Source organism: Nestor notabilis, unplaced genomic scaffold (assembly GCF_000696875.1).
Source record: "Nestor notabilis isolate BGI_N333 unplaced genomic scaffold, ASM69687v1 scaffold8350, whole genome shotgun sequence".
In the NCBI taxonomy this organism is placed as follows: Eukaryota; Metazoa; Chordata; class Aves; order Psittaciformes; family Psittacidae; genus Nestor; species Nestor notabilis.
This window is the reverse complement of record NW_009910602.1, coordinates 2,245-22,228: the sequence shown is the minus strand read 5'-3', so window position 1 is coordinate 22,228 and position 19,984 is coordinate 2,245. Positions and strand designations below refer to the sequence as shown.

Sequence of the window (19,984 nt, the reverse complement as noted above, 5' to 3'; positions counted from 1 at the left end):
TGGAGCGAGCACAACCAGGCAGTTCGACAAGTGTGGTATTTCTCTAAACCAACATCCCACAAACCTATAGCACCACTTACTACGGGAGTGCTTTTCTTCCCCTGCCCTGCTTTGAAGGCAAGAAAGGAGAAGGGGAAGTAGCTGATGATGTGTCTGAGGCTCTGAGATGTTCTGTTCTCTACGTGAAGCTTCTTTAGAGCTTTTCTCAAGCATTCCTTGCTCCAGTTGACCAGTGAGCATCTTGCACCCTGGTCACGGCCAGGCCGTGCCTGCTCACACACTTGTGTTCTAGCAGCAAGTTGTTAAACCCTTTCCCTTGACTTCTGCTCCTGGGTCCCAATCGCTCTCCCCTGAGTGCAGGTGAGGTGGTGGCGGTGGAGAAACTCCAGAAGAGGCAGTAGTGTCTTGGGGTACATGGCAATGGGAGGCTGTGGCTGGTGGGGAGGGAGGGAGGGAGGGCACTGGGGTGGCTTCGCTGTCTGCCTCGCCCACGCCGTGGTTCAGTCTTGGTGCTGCCTTTTGGGTTTAGTTTCTAACAGTGTGTTCTCTCTTCTCCCCTGCCCCACCACAGAGTTCTACCTTGTAAATACTGTTATTTGTATATACTGTAAATGATGACATCGGTGGGCACTAACCGAGCCCGGGGGAACTGGGAGCAGACACAGACACAGAGCCAGACACAGCACAAGCAGCGGCCACAGGTAAGGGCAGCAGCCGTGGAGACCTGGCCCCCTGCCTGGGTCCTGCGTGCTGCAGGGGGCTGCTCCAGAGCCGGGTTACCTGGGCAGCCACTGGTGGTGGGGTTTCCACGCTGGTGTCTCTGAGCTGAGAGTTGGGGTCGTTTCCATTTGGCCATTCCCTGTTCTCTTGAATGAATGCAAGTGGCTGAGAAGCCACCTGCAGTGGGTCTTGATGGTGGTGGGTCTGGTGGTGCTCAGGTCTGCCTCAGAATGCAGTTTAGGTGGTTGTCCCTCTCCTGGTGAGTCCCTTTCTTCTGGACTCTCCTCACTCACTCCTCTTCCATCGCTCTTTCTCTCTGAAGCTTTCCTCTTTCTGACACTTGCTCACGCCTCCTCTTCATCACACTGATTCCTTCCCAGAGACCTGAGGGGAGCGGAATGGCCTTGGGAGGAAGGGTAGTTGGAAAGGTGCTGCTCTAACCCTGCTGTCTCTCTGCATTCTGTTTCTTCAGGCCACTGCGGAACAGATTCGACTTGCACAGATGATTTCAGACCACAACGATGCTGACTTTGAGGAGAAGGTGAAACAAGTGAGTGTGGAAAGTGAGGATGAACCCTGGCAGGATCGATGTCAACTACAGTGACTGCCTGGGGGGCTGAGAGGGACGCAGCTGGCTGCTCTCTGAATTTCCTTGGGCAGGGTTCTTCCACTGAATGCAGGGAATGGTGTTATCTGGAGAAAAGGAGGAGGTTGGAAGCAGGTTGTGGCAACTCAGAAGTTCCTCTCTCGGTTACTTCTTATTAAGGGGACGTAATTCAGTTGTGAAGGCTGCAGGAGACTCCCAACCGCTGACACTTCTTTGGAGGATTTCTGGTTTGGGATCTATAGGAGATCCATAGAAACTTTGGTGCCTTCTTGGTTTGGAACATGCTGACCATGGTGTTGTCTCCTCTACAGCTGATTGACATCACAGGCAAGAACCAGGACGAGTGTGTGATTGCTCTGCATGACTGCAATGGAGATGTTAACAGAGCCATCAACGTGCTGCTGGAAGGCAATCCGGACACGGTAGGATTGGGTCCTGTAAGTCTGGTGAGGCCTAGTTCAGTGTAACTGCATATTTGGAGGCAAGGCAAACAGTCCTGTCTAGATAACAAGAGCCAGAATGACTGACTAGTTCCACAAGTAGCATGTGAAGTGTGACTGTGTACTGGCTTCTCAGTGCTGCTCTGTAGGCTCGCACAGAACACGAGCGTGGCAAGAGGCCCAAAGGAGTGGAGGGGAAAGTGCAATAAATCCTGTTCTTTTTCAGTCCAAGCACTTTGACAACAGTACAGCAGCATCTGTGTAAGTTTTCATGCTGCTGTGAGTGTGAAGTAACTTACCTTTTCCCACGAGGGCTGTGACCTGTGTTGAAAGGCAGGTACATCACCTGGGGTTCCTTTCTGTTATAGCAGTGCTGTTTTATGTCTCTGGCCCTAGACGTTCTCTTCTCAGCCGTGCGCTGGCAGGCTCGTGTGCTGCTGCCCATGCCACCTTCTTGAGGGTGGTCTTGCTGTTTGCTTTCTCTGGAGTCCCACTGCTGTCACTCACACAGGTGCCTGTCTCAGGCAAGGCAAAGTCCACTCAGAGAGCAAGTAAGCGCTTGCTTAGGAGGAACCTTCTGCCTGGTGTGTGGGATGTCGTTCATTTGGTGACAGAGGCAGCAGAGATGCAAGTTCTGTTCCAGCCCAGTAAAAGCCTACGAATACCAGCTCCTTCCAAACTGGTGCTGATCAAACAGCAGCTCCAGCACCCTGGTTTGGCTGAAGCCAACTCAAGTCTTTGTGGAGTTGAGGCTCTAAATGGAGCTGCTCCCCAGTGCCAGGTGCTTTGATAGCTTTGGCACCAGGCAAGTTGAGTACCATGCGTGGAAGTGTTCTTCCTTCCCTTCAGAGCCCTTTCCATTGGCAACTGAACAAAACAGCTGTTGGAAAATCCCTTTAGAAAGGGGGATGATCTGAATGAGCACTGCTGAGGCAAAGCTCTGCTCCACATCCCCTGTGACAAACCCCTTCTATCTCAGCAAGTTAATTTCCTAGACAGACATGAAAACAGCATCCAGGATAGTGTGCAGCAAACCCTGTTATGTAGCAGCATCTCCTGTCTCGGAGCAGTGTGAGAGATGCAGGGCAAGGCATGGCTACTGCAGATTTGTAGAGATAGGAACAGAGTTGGCAGAGCAAAGCCCTCGAGTGCTGCCCCTTCTCCAGCCTGCAGTACCATGGGGGCCTGCAGGCTGCTACCCACGTCTGCACTGGAATTGGTCAAAGGTCTGGGACCTGCTTCTGGCCTGGATTCAGCTTGTGCAGCAATCCTCTAAAGGGGGTTTTCTGCTAAGAACCAGACTTGCTGATTGCTCATGTACTCCTGTGCTGATGAAGACAGCTCACCTGCTGAGCCACTCGCTCAGAATGGACCATGTTTGGAACAGGAAAGGGTTAGATTTGGCTTGAAATTACAGTATTCAAGCTAAATATTCTCCTAAATTTCCTTCTGCTCCAGATAGCTATGGAGAGAGACTTCAGAAGCTCTGGATTTGAAGGCATTTTGTGCCTCTGGTGGTGTTCTTTTGTCACTGCCCCTGCATGTTGCCAGTGCAAAACCAGCTGTGACCTTGTCTGCCAGTTTTGTTGTCAGGTGTTTATCAATGACTTGTGACTGGTTTTAATTGTTCTAACAGTGTGCAGCATCAGTTTGAGTGTGAAACCACTGCAGGCTGTCATAAAATGAACTGATGCAGGCCCACAGCAGTAAGCTAGAGGCGTGCTTAACTTGGGATGGCTTGAACTTGCCTGTTGGATAAATTCTGACGCTCCCCTCACTGGGAGCTGCTGTTTAGGGGAGGGGTTTTGTTAAATCACTCTGCATCTGAGAGAATACCTTACCTTACTGGTTTGGGTTGTAAGGGACCTTAAGGATCATCCAGTTCCAAGCCCCTCTCATGGGTAGGGACACCTTCCACTAGAGCAGGTTGCTTGCTGATTGCAGAGCACTTTGGAACATTTACCTGGGTTATTCTGAGAGCTCCCCAGAACAGTGACCTACGTGAAATGGCAGGATTTTTTCACCTAAAAAGGGTGAGTTTATCCATGCTCTCATGTCGAGTAAGTATTAGGCCCGCTTTAAGAGGTTTACTAAATCTTTGCAGAAAGAGAGTAACTCATGTGCTGCTACCTCAGGCTGCGTGGCAGTCAGCTGTAAGAAAGCTTTCCTTGAAGGAGGAAGCTGTACTGTGTGTAGGCTGTTAGACTCTTCAAAACAAATAGAAACTGGGCTGGAAAGCATTTCTCTGGAGATCCTTGTTACATCTGTAGCATGTTCCAATACATGTGTGTGAATACATGTGAATTCACGTACTGCATCGCTCAAACTGTGACTGGCTTCTTGCATCGATCAAACTGTGATTAACTTCTTTCCCCTCTGCAAACCTTCAGCATTCCTGGGAGATGGTCGGGAAGAAGAAGGGTGTCTCGGGACAGAAGGAGAGTGGCCAGACAGAACCCAGTGAAGAAAGCAAAGAGAACCGGGAGAGGGAGCGGGATTTCAGCAGACGACGTGGTGGGCCGCCGAGGCGGGGCCGCGGTGCCAGCCGTGGAAGAGAGTGTATGGACCTGCCCTTTCCTAACACCCCTAAGTGTCACACTGGAAGGCACCTTAAGGATCATCTAGAGGCACTTTGTGCTACATGAAAGCTGCTTGGACAGACTCATCTCTGAGGAAAACCGCCCTTACGTGTGTGATGAGCTGTCTAATGCTTCTCTGACTGAGATGATTCCTTGGGTGATACTCCCAATACCATCAGCTTAAATAATAGAAGTGATGGGAGCTTTGGTCTGGTCTTGTATCCTCCCGAAATCTTGACATTCTTTGCATTGTTCTGTCTTTCAGTTCGGGGCCAGGAGAATGGACTAGACGGTGGTAAGAGTGGAGGATCTTCTGGAAGAGGCACGGAAAGAGGGAGGCGGGGACGCGGCCGAGGCCGAGGTACACATGGGATTTGAGGGGATGGGAGAGAAGAGTTACATCAGTGTGGCTATCTCCTCCGTGAGGTTTGAAAGGCTCTTTTATGGGAGCAGTTGCCAAACTGAAAACAAGTACTTGATTTTGCTGTTCTCTGGTTACACTTTGAGCCTGCATGTCACTTCCCCATCTTAAGTGTGCTAGAAACAGTACATCTTGCATCCCATCCGTGGAGTCAGAAACAGATAGTGCCACTTTGTGTAGAAGTGAGAAGCTAAACCCGAAGGTGGCTATTTGGCAGGTGGGCCAGTTGCTTGTTAAGCACTAGAACCTGGCTCCTCCTCATTCTTGCACACGTATCTGAGCACCTTTCCTCTGCAAACACTTGGCTTGGGTTTTAAATACTCAGTAGCAGAAACTCTTTTTCCCACCAAATCTGGACTGCTGAGGGGACATGCTGCAGAAACCACAACCTGGGGGCCACTGCTTGTGGTTTGTGCCAGCTGGAAACCTTATCTGAACCTGAGCTCATGCATCACTAATTCTACTGCCAGGCAGCTGAGGTCATCCTTAGACATATAGAGATGCTGCTGGAAACCTCAACACCTAGGGAAGATCCCCAGCACTTGCATGCTGTGGGCATCAGAACTCCAGATGTTGTTCAACTGCTGCTTTGCCCAGTGATGCAGAGCCCAGGGAGATGCTCAGCAGTGTGTGTGTGTGTTTTACAGGTGGCTCTGGAAGGCGAGGAGGAAGATTTTCTGCCCAAGGCATGGGGTGAGTTTCACTGTACAAAGCACAGCAAAGATGCAAGTTTTTGGGCATCCGTTGTGGTTGCATTTGCCTTTGTTAATAAAGGCAAAACTGCAGAATGCTAACTTCAGTGTGGAATGGCTGGTGTAGCTGCAGCAGCCCTCTGCTGAGAGAACTTGGAGATGTGGTATGGGCTGAATAAAATCAGTTGCTTGGGGAGAGGGAGTAAAATCTTCCATCCTCTTCCTCCTTACAGAACCTTCAACCCGGCTGACTACGCTGAGCCGGCAGGCACGGATGAGAGCTACAGCAACAGCAACACGTGGAACAACACGGGCAGCTTCGAGCCAGATGATGGCACAAGTAAGTGCTCTTCACACACTGGCTTGTGGTTAGGTGGTAAGTGGACTTTGTGTCCATCTAGTTGCACTGAGGAGGTTCTGGGTAGGTCTTTGGCTCAGAGATACAGAAATGGGTTGTTGGTTCAGAGATGGATTTCAGTGATGCTGTTTCTTGGCACCCAGAGGTGCCTTTGCATCTGTTAGGGTGACCCCTTTAGAATATGGGAGCTGGATGATTGTTCTGGTGTGAGTTAAAGTGTAGAGTAGTAAAGACAGGAAGTTCTCCTGGTATTCTGTGCATCCTCCAGAAAACATTACTCAGGGTTCAGATGTCTCGCTCCCAATTACGGGACCAGGAGCATCCTCTCTTTCATGCTCATCTTGCTCAGCCTGCTGGAGGATGAGACCTTACAGAAAGCTGGTCGAAAAGAAATCTTCATTGCTTCCCTGTTTGAAGCAAAGAAGTTTGTGAGCACGGATCTGCCCTGGCACATTCCCGTGCCCTGGAAAAATGGTACTCTCTTCTTGTTCCAAGTGTGCCCACTGTTGCAAGGCACAAGTGAACTCAGGTTTTGCAGTGTGGTAGGTGGACAGAGTCGCAAGGGGCAAGCCTTAATTGTAAGTCGTCTGTTTGCTTGGGGGGTTGAGGAGGTTTTGGGTTTGTTCGGGGTTTTTTCTGGAGCAATCTTGCACAGACTGTTTTTCCGTGAGTTTTGAGCATTCAAGTAAATGGCACTTACTCATTAGAAGAGGCTTTCACAATAGAATTCATGTTGCTTTAGGCCACTTCCATATTTCTTGTAGTTACTGAAAAACCGATAGTTTTGGAAAGAGCCAGAATCCCAGCCTGGTTTGTATTGGAAAGGACCTTAAGCTCATCCGATTCCAACCCACTGCCCCAGGCAGGGACACCTCACACCCCATGTCACCCAAGGCTCTGTCCATCCTGGCCTTTTGAACACTGTCAGGGATGGGGCATTCGCCACTGCTTTGGGCAGCCGGTGCCAGCACCTCAGCACCCTGTAAATAATACTGTAAATGGAGTTGTAAGTACCAGAGGGAGTAGTGCAGGCATGAGTCAAGGGCAATGGGTGCACTCAGGTTTGGAAGAAGAAGGGGTGGGAGTGAATGAGCTCCACATGCTGGAAGTTGGACTGGTCTGAACAGCCTTCTGTGAGGTTGGCCTTGGTTTTGCGTGTTGGTGCTCGGTGGAATCATGGAATTAGAGCATGGTTGGGGGGATTTGGGATAACTTCTGATGGAACAATTCCAACTGGCTGTAGTTCTCCAATGCAGCTGCCCTCTGCGGGCTCTTGCAGTGTCCATTTCCATAGCTGCGGGCAGCTCTTGGCAGTGCCAGTATCCACAGGTACGATGTGAGCGGTGCACACGGGCGGTGAAACTCCCCTGCCCTTCTGGGAGTCAACATTTCACTCGTTGTCTGTCTTTTTGTCTTGATTTGTTTTTTGTTGTTTCAGGACTTGATTTCATTGGGGGTGAGGGGTCAAATTATCCCCGAAAATTTGACACTGCTCCTGGTATGATACCTCCAGGTGCATCAACTGCCCCGGATACTTCTCTTTTATAGCTTGTTTCAAACCCAAACCTCAAATATCTGTGGATATGTCATTCTTCTCTCTCTTCATTTGCTGATTTTAATGACTATTTGACGTTTGTTCTGACTGTGCTTCTACTAATGCTGACCCCTTGAATGTAAACTGGGAGAGGTTAACCCAAATTTGGGGGGGATTTAGGTACATTTTAACTTCAGCCACTGCTTCTCGGTGCCCAGAGCAGCTCTGTGTCCACAGCACTGGTGACAGAGCATCCCACCTGAGGGGAGGAGGCATGAGGCAGCTTAGCCCTGTTCTCTTTGTCTCACACTCAGAAAGCCATGGCTTGCTGTTGTCCCCATGCCATTTGGTTCTGCAGCCATGACTCCACTGCCCTCCCCACCATGCCTCTGCTTGGGGTCAGACCCTGCTGCAAGGGAAATTGCTCTGGTTAAAGCAACTGTCTCAGCACTTTGCCTCTGCTTCCGGCTGCCTCTGGGGAGCGATGTGCTTGCTGGCTGCTTTGGCATGCTCTTGCTGCCCAGCTGCTGTTCTGCCCCCAAGCAGCCCTGCCCTGCACCTGAAGATGACAGTGGATTTTGAGGTGACGAGGATGTTTGATGGCAAAGCTGCCCAGTGTCTGTCTGCTTTCTTTCCTGCTCTTGCACCTTTATAGAGTCATAGAATGGTTTGGGTTTGAAAGGACTTTAAGATCATCTAGTTCCAACCCCCTGCCACGGGCAGGGACACCACACACTAGACCATGCCACCCTAGACTCCATCCAGCCTGGCCTTCAGCACTGCCAGGGATGGAGCATTTATAACTTCCTTGGGCAGCCCATTCCAGTACCTCATCACCCTCACAGGGATGGTTCCTCCTTATATCTAACCTGAACTGCTCCTGTTTAAGTTTGAATCCATCACCCCTTGTCCTGTCACTGCAGTCCCTGAGGAAGAGTCCCTCTTCAGCATCCTTTTAGGCCCCTTTCATGCCTTATGAAGCCAAAAGACACCCTTGAGATGATCCGGTTTGCCTCACACCCACCAAATCCCATCAGTGTCCATAAGAAGGCCAAACCCACGTTGGGCTAATGTCTCCTCCATGAAGCCTGAGGCCTGGAACTCGAGACTGAGGGCCCTTCTGGAGGAACTTGCCACTTTGCTTTTGAATGTCAGGACAGGAGGAGGAGTGTTGAGGCTGTAGAGTCTTTTGCAGGGGCCCAGAGGCTGCCATACTTGGAGTGCTGCTGTTGCTTTGGAGCATCCCCTGGTTCTCACCTCTGGGTTAATCTTTAACTCCAGCAGGCAGCACAAGGCCACCTGCTCCTGTGCTTGCCATTGTGCTTCTGCCAGGCTTTGCCTTTGTTTGGATTTGCATTCCTTTGAGGTGCAGAGTGGGAGATTTGGTTCTGTCACCCTTCAGGCCAGAGCATGGAACAGGTATCCAGTCACTGGGGTAGCAGCAGAGCACCCGATGGGCCCAGGGAGGAGCAAGCTGGTTGCTCATCTCCCAGTTTACAATGAAGAGACAATGGACTGGGGGGGAGGGGGAATCACGAAGCCACAATGGGATTTCTTTTCTTCAGCACATTCGTATTTGCAAGTGCCTTTGGACTTTTGACTTTTTCCCCCTTTTCCTGGTTTGAGGAGCTTGCAGACCAGCTGCTCTTTAAAGGGCTTTCTGAAAGCAGAGAGGAGGGGTTGCAGTTCAGAAGATGACGCTTCCAAAGGGGTGTTAGAAGCATCAGGGTGTTGCTTGTGTTGCAGCCCTCCCCTTTGGAAGAGCTTGATGGAGAGAGAGAGACACTCAGTGTCTTTAAAAGCCTAAACACTCTGTTCTGCTTAGGAAGCTCTATGCTGCATTTCTGGCACATGCTGGTACATTGAAGGTCTTCAGTTTTCCAGCTGCCCCTTCGCGTGCAAGGAGCACAAGCTTGTGCTGGATAGGTGTCCAGTACCCAAACCAGAGACTTGCCAGGAAAGCCCCATCAATGGCTGCTCTTCATCTGCAGGATTTCCTGCTGCTTTTCCTGCTGCTTTGCTGGTTTTCTCCTTTACCTCATGCAAGCAAGACTTAAGAGAGCCCTGTGCCATGTTCCTGCATGCACAGACTCTTCTTGGGGCAATTCTCCTGGCTTCCTGCTCTCCTCTGCAGCCGACCCAGCTACCTCCAGCTCCCACTTCACCTCCTGGATAAGGGTGGAGCTGGGAGGGTCTTTCTGTAAAGGAGCCTTGTCACTATTGCTGTGAGGGCAGACTGTGTCTGCAGTGTTCTGGTGCCCCACGTGCTATGTTTTGATGCCAACTTGTTCTGTCCTTGGGAATGTCTCCAGGATTAACCCTGCTGCTGGTGGTGAGTTTCGTTGAGCTGGTTTCAGTGGCTAAAACCAAGCTGCCCGAATCGGGGCTGGTTTTATGCTCAGAGTGGTTTGGAATGTCACGTGCTCCTTTGCCCTCCTCCCAGACCAAACTGTAATTTATAATCTAAGAGATTTGGAAGTCACCACATAAGATTCAAATACTGAGGTTAAAGTGTGATGGAAGTGAGGGACAGAACAAGTTGAAAATGCAGCCAGGCAATCACTTGTTTTCCTGGTAAATTTTGCTCTCTTATGAACTGTGCTGGGCTGGATTGTGGCTGAAATCTGCTTTTCTGCCTGATATTTTAAGCTACTCACTTGGAGCAGATCCCTGAAATCAGTCAGAGAACGTGGGAATTGCTTAGTCCCTTCGGTTTTCCTTCCTGATTCCCATTTGTCTGTGCACAGGAGGTCCTGGCACAGTGAAGTTTTAACACTGGGCGGGGGAGGGAAGATGGACCCTTTGAACGGTTCGGTTGTCCCTGGGGTTTATAGAAGCACAAAGTTTAAGTGGGTGACGAGTCCTTCCCAAGGACCAGTGAAGGAGATGCTCTGTCTGAGCTGCTGGGCTAACACGAACTGCTCATGGGTGCAGAAACTTGCAGCTACCTCAGTACAAAGGGAACTCAGGAACATGGCACGAGGAGGTTGGGGACGATGCCAGGGCTTCCTTGTGAAGCTCAGCTTCCCCTTCTGGTTTTGGGGGGGGGGGTGTTGCCTGAGCTGCCAGCCCAGGGGTCCCCCTCTTTCAGCCCGAGCAAGGCAGAGGCGATGCCATCGCGGTGCCTTGCCCATGAATTGTGGGTTGGGGTCAACTGCTTTACGTTGTCTGGTTGGCAAATAGAAATGCTCTCAGCTGCTTGCAAAGCTCCCCAGTGCTTCCCTGCCTTTTGGAGGGAGAGCTTTGCTGTGTGCATAACTTCTACCTGTTGTTGCCCTTGTAGGTGCGTGGAGGGCAGCGACGGAAGAGTGGGGCACGGAGGACTGGAATGAAGATGTAGGTACACCCCAGACCCCTTTCCTCCATGTGTCTGCTGACGTGTACACACAGCTATGGGAGGAGCACAAAGCCCATCCTCCCCAAACTATGGGCATAGCCCAAGCCAGGCTCCCAGTTTCAGGAGCTACAATGAATAAGTAAACATGCCTGCTTCAAAAGTAGGTGCGTAGTAGAGCTTGTCATAGGAGCCCAAGACAGGAAGGGATCTGCTGGGGCATCAAGTCTAGTCCTCTCGGTTCCTGCTGCTGAATGATTGATGTCTTCCATAAGCTGGCCTGACTCCACACAGGATTCTTGTTCTGCTCCTCCAGTGGAGTGGCAGTTGGGGAAGGTTTGCCTTTGTTCCGCACCCTGGCTTGCTCCTTCATATGGCCCACTGCTGCTTGTTCTCTTGCAGAGGAGAAGAGACACTGTTCTCAGCTGCTTTCAATGCCTCTGTGTCTGTTTCTCCTGAAATGGGTGTTTCCCACTGGCAGGTGATCTGATTCTTTTCACTTGCCTGAAAAAAAACAAACGAAATAGAAGCTGCTTTTGGTGGGAGCCAAATGTTAGAGTTGAAGTCTCAACACTTGGATTTCTTGACTGTTTCTGTGGTTCAAATGCTTTTTTTGCTTTACTTGGAGCCCCAAGACGCTGTCCTCAATGTTTGGATTCTTTTTCCCCTTTTCTTTCAGCTGTCTGAGACAAAGATCTTCACTGCCTCCAATGTGTCTTCAGTGCCTCTGCCTGCTGAGAATGTGACAATCACAGCTGGACAGAGGTGAGAGCCCATGGCAATGCTCTTCATGTGGCACACAAGGACCAGAGCAATTTGCCATCTCAGACTAACCCTTGCCAGCTGGCTAAAATGCAGCAGCTCTGAATAAGATGAGATGGATTTAAATGGAAAAGTTGAGTTAGGAGTTTCTGGGTCTTAATCCTGGATTGGAGTTTACCTACGCTCTGTCCTTCTGAGGCTGCTACTGGCAGTGAGTTTATGTCCTGCAGATCCATTCAGGTTTTGAAGACCATAACTTGGGAGGCTGAAGGTGGAATACTGCTGCAATGGAAGTGCAGGGGGGGACAGCTTGTGTTAACCTCAGGGGGTTATCTTCCTTCTTTCCCCAGAATCGATCTGGCAGTCCTGCTAGGAAAGACGCCCTCTTCTATGGAAAACGAGTCACCAAACCTGGAGTCATCCCAGGCTCCTTCCCTGGCCCAGCCGCTGGTTTTCAGCAATTCCAAGCAGAGTGCTATATCCCAGCCTGCCTCTGGGAACTCCTTCTCTCACCACAGCATGGTAAGGAAGTACCTTAGGGATGTATGGGTTTCCCAGACATGCTCTGTCTGCGTATGGGCAACACGGGACTTGCAGTTCTGACACCAGCTCACTGCTTGGCTGATGTGCCAGTATTCCCTAAATACAGAGGCATGAAGCCCATAGCTTCATTAGAAATAATTGGGATGGTTCCTCCCCTGTTGTCCTTTTCAGCCTTGCAGCACAGGATCCTTTGCCACTCAGAGGAAAGGAGAAACTCTCGTAGTCCAGGGCTTGCGAATTCCAGCAGTTTGAGAAGCTGAAATGGTTGGGAGTTTGGTGGGGGATGAAACGCTGGCCTCTGCTCAGAGGTGAAGGGAGGAGACATGGAATGTGCATCAGGAATGGGCAGAGGCCTGTGCACGTGCTGCTTTGTGTAACTCGATCAAAAGAAATAGCAATTGTGCATTTACTGATGAGAATTCCTGCAGGATTTTCAAAAGCACCTCAGTGGTAAAGCCCAGCTCTCCTGGTGGCTGTCTTTAGTGCCACCGAATGCATGGGAATAGCTTAGTACATCTTTAAAGAGCCCTTCCTTTGTAAGCCTCCGTGACACATCATGATGTGGGCGACAGGTAAGTGTACCTGCCCTCCCATGCAAGAAGGGCTGCGAGAGAAGTATGAGCTCTCCTTGCCAGCCGTGTCTGTGCGCACCTAGAGCGTTAAGCTGAGGCACCAGTAGGCAGCAGCAGGGTACAGAGTGTCCAGGCCTCTGTTCAGAGATGGATCTGTCCTCTGAGCGAGTTCCAGGCCCAGGGAGACACTGACTTGGTTATGTCCGTGCTGCAATTGCAGGTGAGCATGCTGGGGAAAGGGTTTGGAGACGTCGGGGAGGCCAAAGGCAGCAGTACCACAGGTTCGCAGTTCCTCGAGCAGTTCAAGACAGCCCAGGCTCTGGCTCAGCTCGCTGCTCAACACACCCAGCCTGCTGGCAGCACCACTGCTTCTTCCTGGGACATGGCATCTACCACGCAGACCTCGTCTCTCGTGCAGTATGGTAAGGAACAGTGTGGCTCCCTGAAGGGGAGCAGTGTGAGGGATTCAGTGAGGGCCAGATCCACAAGTTCACAACCAAGTCAACTGTGCTGGGGAAATTAGAAGGACCATGGGTGCAAGTCTGAGGGAGTGAAATGCAGTAGTGCATGTGAGTCTTTCCCTGTTCCTTTTATACTTGGAGCAGTTGAATCTGTCTGCCTGCCTCATGGTCATTCCAGCCAGCTTCAGAGCCAGGGATCTAGCATTCCCGAGAGCCTCCCTACTTCCTGATATAAAGCTGGGTCCCAGGGAAGAGGTCTAAAAGCAGGTACCTCTGGGGAGTAGCTCCTGAATAGCACCACTTGGCAGTGGCATCTCGATGCTGACCTACTGGTATCATTTAAAGGAATGTAATTCTGGTGACTGCTCAGTGCCAAGAAGTAACTCTACCTCTGGGCTGGTGTGAGGGAATAAACAGTGATTGAGAGGCTCCTGCTTTTCAGATGAGATGCTGAGCCCTGCCAGGGGCCAGTACTAGGGTCATTTCTTTCAGTTTGTGTGTTTGATTCTTGCTATAGGGAAATGGCTCTGCTTCAAGCCCTGTCCTAGTGATAGTACAAGCGACAGGACAAGAGGCAGCAGCAGCAAGCTGCTCCAGGGGAGGTTTAGATGGAGCTGAAGAACAATCCCTGCCCCAAAGGGTGCTCAGGCATTGGAGCAGGCTGCCCAGGGCAGGGCTGGAGGCACCATCCCTGGGGGGGTTCACACACTGTGTAGCTGAGGCCCTCAGTGCCAGGGGTTTGTGGTGGCCTTGGCAGTGCTGGGCATGGTTGGACTGGGTGAGCTGAAACGTCTTTTCCAACCTGGTTGATTCTCTGAAGTGTCAGAAGTTGATTTGGTTTCAAGGAAACAAACCTCACTAACTCCACTCTTGTCTCCCCGGTAGATCTTAAGAACCCAACAGACTCTTCCGTGCATAGTCCCTTCACCAAGCGCCAGGCCTTCACCTCCACTTCAACTATGATCGAAGTGTTCATGCAGGAGAAACAGCCTGTGGTGACTGCCTCCACAACCGTGCCGGCACCCTCCTCCTCCCCACTGCCCAGCAAAGCCAACCCTGTCCCTCAGATGTCCCCAGGCTCCTCGGACAACCAGTCATCCAGCCCCCAGCCAGCTCAGCAGAAGCTGAAGCAGCAGAAGAAGAAGGCGTCGTTAACATCAAAGGTGGATGGTGGGGAAGGAGATGTTGGATTGTGGTAGAGATCCAGAACAATCCATGGGGGCTGGGCTTGGCCTTCCTCTTGTTAGGAAGTTTGGGGTGGTGATGGAGAAAGCTTCCCTGCCTGGGTTGAACAGTGTCATACAGATGATGCAAGCCTGGAACTACCATCGTGTGCTGGGAAATGTGGATACTAAAGTCATTTTCTGTGCTGATCCCAGAGGCTGACTGGCCCTTCCTGCTGTTCCTTCCTTGCAGATTCCTGCCCTTGCGGTGGAAATGCCTGGCTCAGCAGATATCTCAGGACTCAACCTGCAGTTTGGGGCATTGCAGTTTGGTTCAGAGCCTGTTCTTGCGGAGTATGAATCAACAGCCACAACAAGTGCTGCTGTAAGCCAGGCTCAGAGCAGCCTGTACACCAGCACGGCGAGGTGAGGGGCAGGCACAAGGAAGGGAACTTGAATCCAAAAGCAGGCAGCTTTGGAAGCTTAGCTGGTCCCGTGGACTTCAGCTGTGCTGCATACTAGTAGACCCTTTCTGACCGTACCGTGGTCACAAAGGGGGGACAAGGTATGCAAAAGCAAAGCTTAAGTTGCCAGCAGACTCATTCAGGCAGCTCTCTGCCTGGTTGGCCTGTGGTACTTGGACATAAAGCAGATGTTTCCTGCTGCAGTTAACTGTGGTGCTGGAAACACAGGAGAAGAATCCCCAGTGCAACTGTTCCTTGTCCCCGAAGGACAGATTCCTACTTTTGTCCTGCTTTTTGCCTGGCAAACCAGGGGATTGTAGCAATAGGACAAGGGGTGATGGGTTCAAACTGAAACAGGGGAAGTTCACGTTGGAGATAAGGAAGAAGCTCTTCCCTGTGAGGGTGCTGAGGCGCTGGCACAGGGTGCCCAGAGAAGTGATAAATGCCCCATCCCTGGCAGTGTTCAAGGCCAGGTTGGACACAGAGCCTTGGGTGACATGGTCTAGTGTGAGGCGTCCCTGCCCGTGGCAGGGGGTTGGAACTGGATGATCTTCAGGTCCTTTCCAACCCAAACCATTCTGGGATTCTATGATCCTACGTTCAATGACACAGTGAAGTAGGTGTAGCTACGATGGTGATACTTTACCAAAGCAAAGTCCTCTCTTGGGCTGATCCTTAGTATCTGGCGGGTCCCTTGAGTGCTGCTCATGAAATGTCACCCAGAGCACAGCAGCGTGTGAGGGAGAGCTGCAGCAAGGTGCCACCATCCTCCTGTAGCCCTTGCCTGGGTATGTTTCACTGCTTGGCTGCTTTGTGTGGTACCTTTATGCTGATGCTTGGGGCTCTTCATTTTGAAGGTTGAGATGAAGTCTCCAGGGTGAGCAGCTTCCAGCAGGGCTGTGCTGGAGGAAAACATTAACTCTTTTTGTTTGCTTTCTTCCTTAGCAGTGAATCTTCATCCACAGTTTCATCCAATCAAAGCCAAGAGTCTGGTTACCAGAGCAGCACAATACAGACAGCAACATTTACCTCCCAGAACAGTGCTCAGGGACCACTGTATGAACAGAGATCCACCCAGACGAGGCGATACCCAAATTCCATCTCCTCCTCGCCCCAGAAAGATCTGCCCCAGGCTAAGGTAGGAAAAGAGCTTTGCTCACCTTTTGTGCTGAGTGAGCACAGTGTGTAAAGCTCTGGTTTGGGGTAAGCTAAGTGGTGTATCAAGTGTTTCTGTGGTCCTCCAAGTCTCACCACGTGGCTTGTGAGCGTTTTCTTCTAGCTGCTACCAGAGTCCTTAGTTATGGTACTTCCCTGGGGCTGGGCCAGTGGGGTTAACAGTGGTTAAGTTGATAGTGTGTCCTGTCATGCATAATTACCTCGTGCAGAGTGGCATTCAGGCTTAGGATTTAGTTTTGTCTTGAGGATTCAGTGCTTGCACGCTGCACACATGTTCAGTAGCAGCAGTGCTGGTTTGGGGATGTTGAGCCAACCTGACTGCCAGCAGCAGAGGAACTTCTTGCCCTGCTTGCTCAAATAGGCACTTGGGGGTGATGCTGGCACTGGACTGGTTGAGCTTGGGCAGACCCCACAGAGTGTGGTGAAATGCTGGAGATGAGGGAGTGGGGGGGGGAGCTGGCACTAGATCTGCCTCTGGAAAAGGAGCTTCAATGCCCAATACTCTTTTTCTCTTCTTCCTCAGAATGGTTTCAGTTCTGTACAACCCACGCCGTTACAAACCACACAGGCTGTTGAAGGTAAGAGTCTCTCAGTGCTACGGGTGTCCCGAGTCTTTTGTACTGCTCATATTCTTTGCTTTGGAAGAAAAGCTTTATCTGTGCTCACAGCAAGTCCTTTCCCTGCTGGACTAGTTGCTGCCACTTGGATTATTTCTTTGCCTTGAGATGTTAATCCTTCAGCTGATGGATCCCTGAGATCCTTGATGAGTCACTCCCTGGTGACAATGATTTCCTCTTTGTGAAAGGGACCTCATGTAAAGGTCTTCAGGCTCTTTGCAGAGCTGATGGCAGTGCTGGAGTAAAGTGAGAAGTAGAACACAGTCACAAGGGTGTAACTAGCTGGCAGCAGTGAGGGAAGCCCCAGATCTCCCTGCTCTGCTAGCTGAGCCTTTGCTGATCCTTACCACTGCATTGCCCTCCAGGAGCTGCTGCTAATGCAAAGCTTTTGTTGGCAGGTGCTACAGGCCCCGCAGTGAAATCAGATTCCCCTTCTGCTCCCAGCATCACGCCTCTCAACGATGGGGTATCTGCATCATCCTTGCTGACAACAGCCAGCCAACACTCAACAGCTCTGAGCAGCCTGAGCCACAGTGAGGAGCTCCCCAGTACGACCAGTGCCCAGCTTAGCAGGTGAGCAAGTATGGCAGGTGGGTTTCTGGAGGAGCAGAACTAGAAGCAGGGATCTAGAGCACATAACACAGTCTGTGTCGTGCAGTGGGGAAGACTGACATGAATCATCCCATCTAGGTAGCTGGGGTATGGGATCTGGGCTGGTGCTGCCAGTGGTGACTCTCATCCTTTGGTTTGACAACCTTTATTCCTCCTTCCGCAGTACGTTACCCACCCAGCAGAACAGTCTGTCCTCATCCACCTCCTCTGGGCGAACATCAACGTCAACTCTTCTGGTGAGTCTGGGTGTGGTCGAGTGCTGGGTACCCCCGTTGGCAGGTCTGCAGTTGTGACAGGAGCTGCCAGGCTGCTGCTTGTTCTGCTGGAGTTTGGATGTTGTGTGGAGAGGGCAGGGGTAGGGTCAGAACGCCGTCCCTGTCGCGAGGCTTTTGACACCCTGCCTGTTTCAGGCATAGCATCAGCTGCTTCTGAGCCTGTAGCAGCTCTTGAATGTTACAACCAGATGTCAGAGTAAACTGGCAGCTGCTGCAGTGCCACTGTTCAGATGTATGTTCTGCTGGAGCTCCTGCTCCAGTGCAGAGTCCCCGGGCACTGGCTTCTGCAGCAGGGTCAGCCTCCTGCCGCAGATGCGGTGCTCAGCCCTGCTTCTCCAGCAGACAGACATGTTGGGACACAGCCACATACGAGGCTTGGAAGCATTAGGGGTTGGCTGCTGTCAGGACTTTGGACTTAAGCCAGATGCAAAGCAGGTTTCTTTGTAGCCTGCAGCAGCCAAGTTCATTTCAGGTTCTCGGAATGGCCGGGTGCAGGCAGTGTCCTGCAGTGTTTCTGCACTCCATTCCAGCTGCCGGCTCCCCTGACTCTTCTGCCTTCCTTCCCCAGCACACAAGTGTGGAGAGTGAAGCAAGCCTCCATTCTTCTGCTAGCACTTTCTCCACCTCCTCCAGCACAGTGTCAGCTGCCCCACCAGTCGTAAGCGTTTCCTCCAGCCTCAGTAGTGTCAGCAGCCTGGGCCTCAGCCTCAGTAGTAACTCCACAGTGACGGCCTCGACTCGCAGCTCCGTTGCAACAACATCAGGTATTTTCCTGGGTACTGCTGAACAGGAGGAGGGGATAGAGGCAAAGAGAGGCAGCTTCTGCTGGTCGCTTCACTGTGGAACTTCCTCTTCCTTTTTCCAGGAAAAGCCCCTCCCAATCTCCCTCCTGGAGTCCCACCGTTGTTGCCTAATCCGTACATCATGGCTCCAGGGTTGCTACATGCCTATCCGGTGAGTGGGACAGCCACTTCTTTGCAGTCGTGACATGCCATTAGAGCCCTCCTAGCTCTGTCTTCAGCTAGCAGGGAAGGATGTAGTATAGTAGAGAAACAAAAGCATCAGCACAGGAGGACTGCCTTGGATGAGAAGAGTCTGGACCTGCTGTTTTCCATGAAAACTGCTGTTTTCTTGCATGTTTTCCATAATAACAGAGGAAATCCATGTACCCATGGGGGTAAATGTCTGTAATTCTGGTCACCCCCGAGCAGATTCTGTCTGCCTGTTCTCTACAGCCTCCCCATCCTTTGGGGAGCAACAGCCCTTGTCAGAGCACAGCTGGTGAGGGTGCGGAGCTGTATTAGCAGCATGGTATACAAAGGCCATGCTTTCAGAACAAGGGTGGCGACTGCCACAAAATCACAACCCTTTTCTGGAGATAAGGACAGGTTTTGGTGTTGGAATAATCTCTAGAAGAACATTGTCAGTGCATTTGTGGTCTGGAGCAGCGTGCTGGGTGTTGGTGCTCACTCCTCATTTGAGCAGCACATAAAAGGGCTCTTGGCAGTGTCAGTCTGGTGGTGGTGAATGCTGGCTGACTGCACCTGGGTGATTGTGTAGCCTCTGCTCATCTGCTTCTGCCTTTCTCTCACATTTATCTAAATGCTTAATCTAAAATGAGGTAAGTGGCTTTATCTAGTCTGTGTCCCTAAAGTCGTCTCCCGTTCTTTTTCTAGCCACAGGTGTATGGATATGATGATCTGCAAATGCTCCAGACAAGATTCCCATTGGTGAGTACAGGGACATGCTGCTTCCACTGGTGCTGGTGCTTTGGGTGTGCAGACAGGTCAGGCTGTGAGGAGCTGACAAAGGAGTGCTGCCTGGATGCCCCTATGCAGTAGTGAGGAGTTACTCAGCTGCTCCTTTGCATTTGGGGAGTTAGGAGCACCGGCTGGTCACATTGCTGGTGGGACTTGGGAAGGGAGAGCCAGAGCACTCCATTCCGCCTGCCAGTGGTGCAATGAGCTGTTGTAGAGACTTCCCTCTGAGCCTTGAAAGAGGCAGTGACTAAATAATGAGAATGGGTTTTATCAAGTAATACCACATGTGTCCCTCGTGCTGTGGAGGGGAAAGTCCAGGCACTTGCAGGACTTGCATACCAGTAGACCTTATCTGGTTCTTCTAATAGCCAGATGAGGGGGATGGTGCATGCTAGAAAGAAGCTGGGGTTGCTGTAGGCTGTGATCAGCTTCCCTGTGGCTGATTGAACTGCAATACTCCAACATACTTAGTGGCTGCGGTCCAGGAATTCCTCTTTTCCAAAAGCTCCTGCTTTGCATCTTGGGACTGAGCTCATCAAACTTCTTTGGTTTTTGTCCTTCAGGATTACTACAGCATCTTCCCTACCCCCCCCACCCCACTGACTGGAAGAGATGGCAGCCTGAGCAGCAATCCATACTCTGGTAAGAAAAAAAGCCTGCTCTGATTGCATATCCCCTCAGGTGCTTGTGCTCCTGGTTCCTGGTTTCCTGTGCCAGTGCCTGCACCAGCCTCCTGCACTGCCTTGGGTCTGGAGCACGTTTCTCGGCACTTAAATTCTTGTTTCTCTCACAAGCCTTGGTAGGTGCATTTCCTCACACTGCAGAGTCCCAGTGGGCAGAGGTTGTGCTGAGCTTTCAGGTGCCTTAGGGAAGTTGCACTTTGTGAATGGATCT

General features: G+C 51.2%; 1 protein-coding gene across 1 annotated transcript in view; it reads left to right on the top strand.

Moving 5' to 3' along the window:
* Positions 1 to 611: 611 nt before the first annotated feature.
* The window catches only part of UBAP2L (ubiquitin associated protein 2-like), a gene marked incomplete at its 3' end in the record, with an annotated part of 20,419 nt that continues 1,046 nt past the window's right edge, over positions 612 to 19,984 (top strand). The window contains exons 1-22 of the mRNA XM_010010876.1: positions 612 to 701; positions 1,193 to 1,270; positions 1,639 to 1,749; positions 4,158 to 4,326; positions 4,612 to 4,707; positions 5,415 to 5,460; positions 5,693 to 5,799; positions 7,256 to 7,315; positions 10,635 to 10,687; positions 11,365 to 11,450; positions 11,798 to 11,969; positions 12,783 to 12,984; positions 13,909 to 14,186; positions 14,440 to 14,612; positions 15,599 to 15,788; positions 16,350 to 16,404; positions 16,842 to 17,016; positions 17,219 to 17,291; positions 17,899 to 18,094; positions 18,196 to 18,284; positions 19,007 to 19,060; positions 19,654 to 19,732. Of these exons, the coding sequence (XP_010009178.1) occupies positions 612 to 701; positions 1,193 to 1,270; positions 1,639 to 1,749; positions 4,158 to 4,326; positions 4,612 to 4,707; positions 5,415 to 5,460; positions 5,693 to 5,799; positions 7,256 to 7,315; positions 10,635 to 10,687; positions 11,365 to 11,450; positions 11,798 to 11,969; positions 12,783 to 12,984; positions 13,909 to 14,186; positions 14,440 to 14,612; positions 15,599 to 15,788; positions 16,350 to 16,404; positions 16,842 to 17,016; positions 17,219 to 17,291; positions 17,899 to 18,094; positions 18,196 to 18,284; positions 19,007 to 19,060; positions 19,654 to 19,732 (2,632 nt within the window). The remainder of the gene's footprint in view (positions 702 to 1,192; positions 1,271 to 1,638; positions 1,750 to 4,157; positions 4,327 to 4,611; positions 4,708 to 5,414; positions 5,461 to 5,692; positions 5,800 to 7,255; positions 7,316 to 10,634; positions 10,688 to 11,364; positions 11,451 to 11,797; positions 11,970 to 12,782; positions 12,985 to 13,908; positions 14,187 to 14,439; positions 14,613 to 15,598; positions 15,789 to 16,349; positions 16,405 to 16,841; positions 17,017 to 17,218; positions 17,292 to 17,898; positions 18,095 to 18,195; positions 18,285 to 19,006; positions 19,061 to 19,653; positions 19,733 to 19,984) is intronic.